Source organism: Mastacembelus armatus, chromosome 24 (assembly GCF_900324485.2).
Source record: "Mastacembelus armatus chromosome 24, fMasArm1.2, whole genome shotgun sequence".
Lineage (NCBI taxonomy): Eukaryota > Metazoa > Chordata > Actinopteri > Synbranchiformes > Mastacembelidae > Mastacembelus > Mastacembelus armatus.
In genome coordinates this window covers 18417389-18419517 of record NC_046656.1, presented here as the reverse complement: position 1 = coordinate 18419517, position 2129 = coordinate 18417389, and the positions used below count along the sequence as shown (strand labels likewise).

Here is a 2129-nt window from a genome sequence, read left to right as displayed (position 1 = left end):
ACTGGAGTTATCAGAGGTTGAATTATTATATCCAGTAGAGGTCACAGGTCACATGTATTGTTACACAACCACTCATCCATACATTCATTTACTTAAAGAAATGTTTTTTACAGTATGTTGTGCAGCTGTGATATCAGATCCAGTAGTATCTAATTAATGTATTTAATGTAACAACATCATGGAATGATGATTATCTGATGCTGTGCTGTCAGTGATCAGTAGCCTAAACTCACTGGAGAGGCACAAACGTTTTCCATTTGACTATTACAGTCGAGATATTTATGTGGTCCAGTTGACACCTTCCACATGTCACACAGTTTCCGCACTTCAGGCGTCACTGCGCAGGAAATGGTGCGTTTACCACCTTGCACTCACCCTTGGGAAAAGAGCAGTTCAGCCGCAGGCAGGAGGATACAAAACACTGCAGACTGTTTTAATAAGAAGTCTGTTATCCGCAAGTATAAACTGTGAGGGAAACTGCATTAGCGCTTACTCAGTAGAATAATAGTAAAGCAGATTAAAAACACCCACAGAGAGAACCCCAGTGAGAAGCTGGTGCACTTATCTAACCCGAGGTCTGATGTCAGTCTGTTCAGCAGGAGAACACTTTTCCTCTTCTCTCAAAACCTTTATGTCCTCTGGGTCAGTGAGCACCAGCAGCAGTTTGAAGCTTTAGTCACGCTTTTCTCTTCTGATTAGATTTCGACAGTAAAATAACCCGACAGGCACGAATAAGCCCCAGGCAGTCACATTGATTTCATGTATTTTATTGCAGTTCTCAATAAAATACAACAGAGGTAGGATTGTAAAAGGAATAACTTAAGCATGTACATTCTGTTTTGGTATCAAAATGAAATAAAATCTATTTACATCTATTTACAGGAATAAATTAAGAGAGGTATATATTATCACATTATGCAACGGTTTGTCTTCAAATGTCTCAAAATGGTGACGTTTAGTTCAGCTCCTTTTCCACCTCCTCCTCATCATCACTGTCTTCATCGCTGCTGGAGTCTTCATACGGGCAGATGGTGGCTTGGACCGGGTAGTTGCGCAGGAGCGTTTCTGCCTCCCGGTACAAATAATCGAAACATCTCGATTTTGGCCAAAATAACCTTCCCAAAGAAAAGAATGAATGAATGAATAACATGCACTTAATAGCGGAAAATAAATAAAGATTAGGCTGAACTGATTAACAAAACACCACTTACTTCACTGGGTGAACGAACTGAGGAGGTTTGGGGTTCTTTGCATCAGAAATGTCTCTGTGCGTAGAGTGAGCCTGAAAGGTAAACAGAGAGAATTAGACCTTTATCCAATAAATGAAGCAGTCAGTCCAAACAACCCAACCAGTCTGTAAGTTAATGAAACTCACCGTTTGTGCGTCACTTGTCTCTTTTCCAGTCCATGGTCTCCACAAATTGGACTGCTGGGTAACATTGTCTCCAAAATTAGAAGTTAATCCACTGGTGGTCAAAGTCTCCATGGTTCCTTCCTTGTAATGATCAGTAGTAAAGTCCTCCGAGAATGTGAGTCTGGAAGCAGGAGCGTCCTATTTATCAGGGTCCTGGAGACTGGTGCCAAATTGCGCTTTGACGCGTCCCCAAGTGTTTCCATGCGCCACGGTGTGGAGGTGCGAAGTCACACTTTAGCAAACTCCGACCATATGGTCACTTTCTTCATTTTAAATGTAGAATAAAATGTTTATCTTAAGAGGGATTGGCATATTTGAAAAAAACATTTCCAACAGTGCTGTATGTTTGATTGGATGTCAAACGGTGAGTTAATTATGTCTATCAGCTACATGCATCTCATTCTTATTTGTTTAGGAGTGTAAGTACATTATCGCCACAGTCTTAAACCCCCACCAGGTAGTTTAATTAGGTTTCAAATCGATTAGGGTTTCAGTTGGACCTGTTCAATTAAGGGGATGAACTCTTTTGCCTTTCAGTATATTTGTCTGCAGCCATTTGGGTCTGAGGTGTGAAGAAACACGTGCCCTACTGTCACCGCCCGCTGCGTGAGTTGATGGAAGAAGGCTCGTGTGCTTGCAGGAGGTGTTGACACGCGCCAGCCTTTTGTGTACAGCATCAGGACAACAGCTACACCTCAGCAGATGCAAAGATTGA

The 2129-nt window shown here is 41.8% G+C and overlaps 1 protein-coding gene across 1 annotated transcript; it reads right to left on the bottom strand.

Annotated features, from left to right (window-relative positions):
* Positions 1 to 955: 955 nt before the first annotated feature.
* Positions 956 to 1592, bottom strand: ripply2 (ripply transcriptional repressor 2). The gene is made up of 3 exons (XM_026319476.1): positions 1376 to 1592; positions 1212 to 1282; positions 956 to 1115 (listed from the first exon to the last, which is right to left on the bottom strand). The coding sequence occupies exons 1-3, from the start codon at positions 1484 to 1486 to the stop codon at positions 956 to 958; spliced, it is 342 nt and encodes a 113-aa protein (XP_026175261.1). The 5' UTR covers positions 1487 to 1592.
* Between the last annotated feature and the right edge of the window lie 537 nt (positions 1593 to 2129).

Excerpts from the sequence above, each read along its gene's own strand:
- ripply2 (XM_026319476.1), bottom strand. The coding sequence starts at position 1,486 with ATGGAGACTTTGACCACCAGTGGATTAACTTCTAATTTTGGAGACAAT. Across the intron at positions 1,283-1,375 it reads AGACAAGTGACGCACAAACG|GCTCACTCTACGCACAGAGA; the intron begins GTGAGTTTCATT and ends TTTACCTTTCAG. Across the intron at positions 1,116-1,211 it reads CAGTTCGTTCACCCAGTGAA|GTTATTTTGGCCAAAATCGA; the intron begins GTAAGTGGTGTT and ends TTCTTTGGGAAG.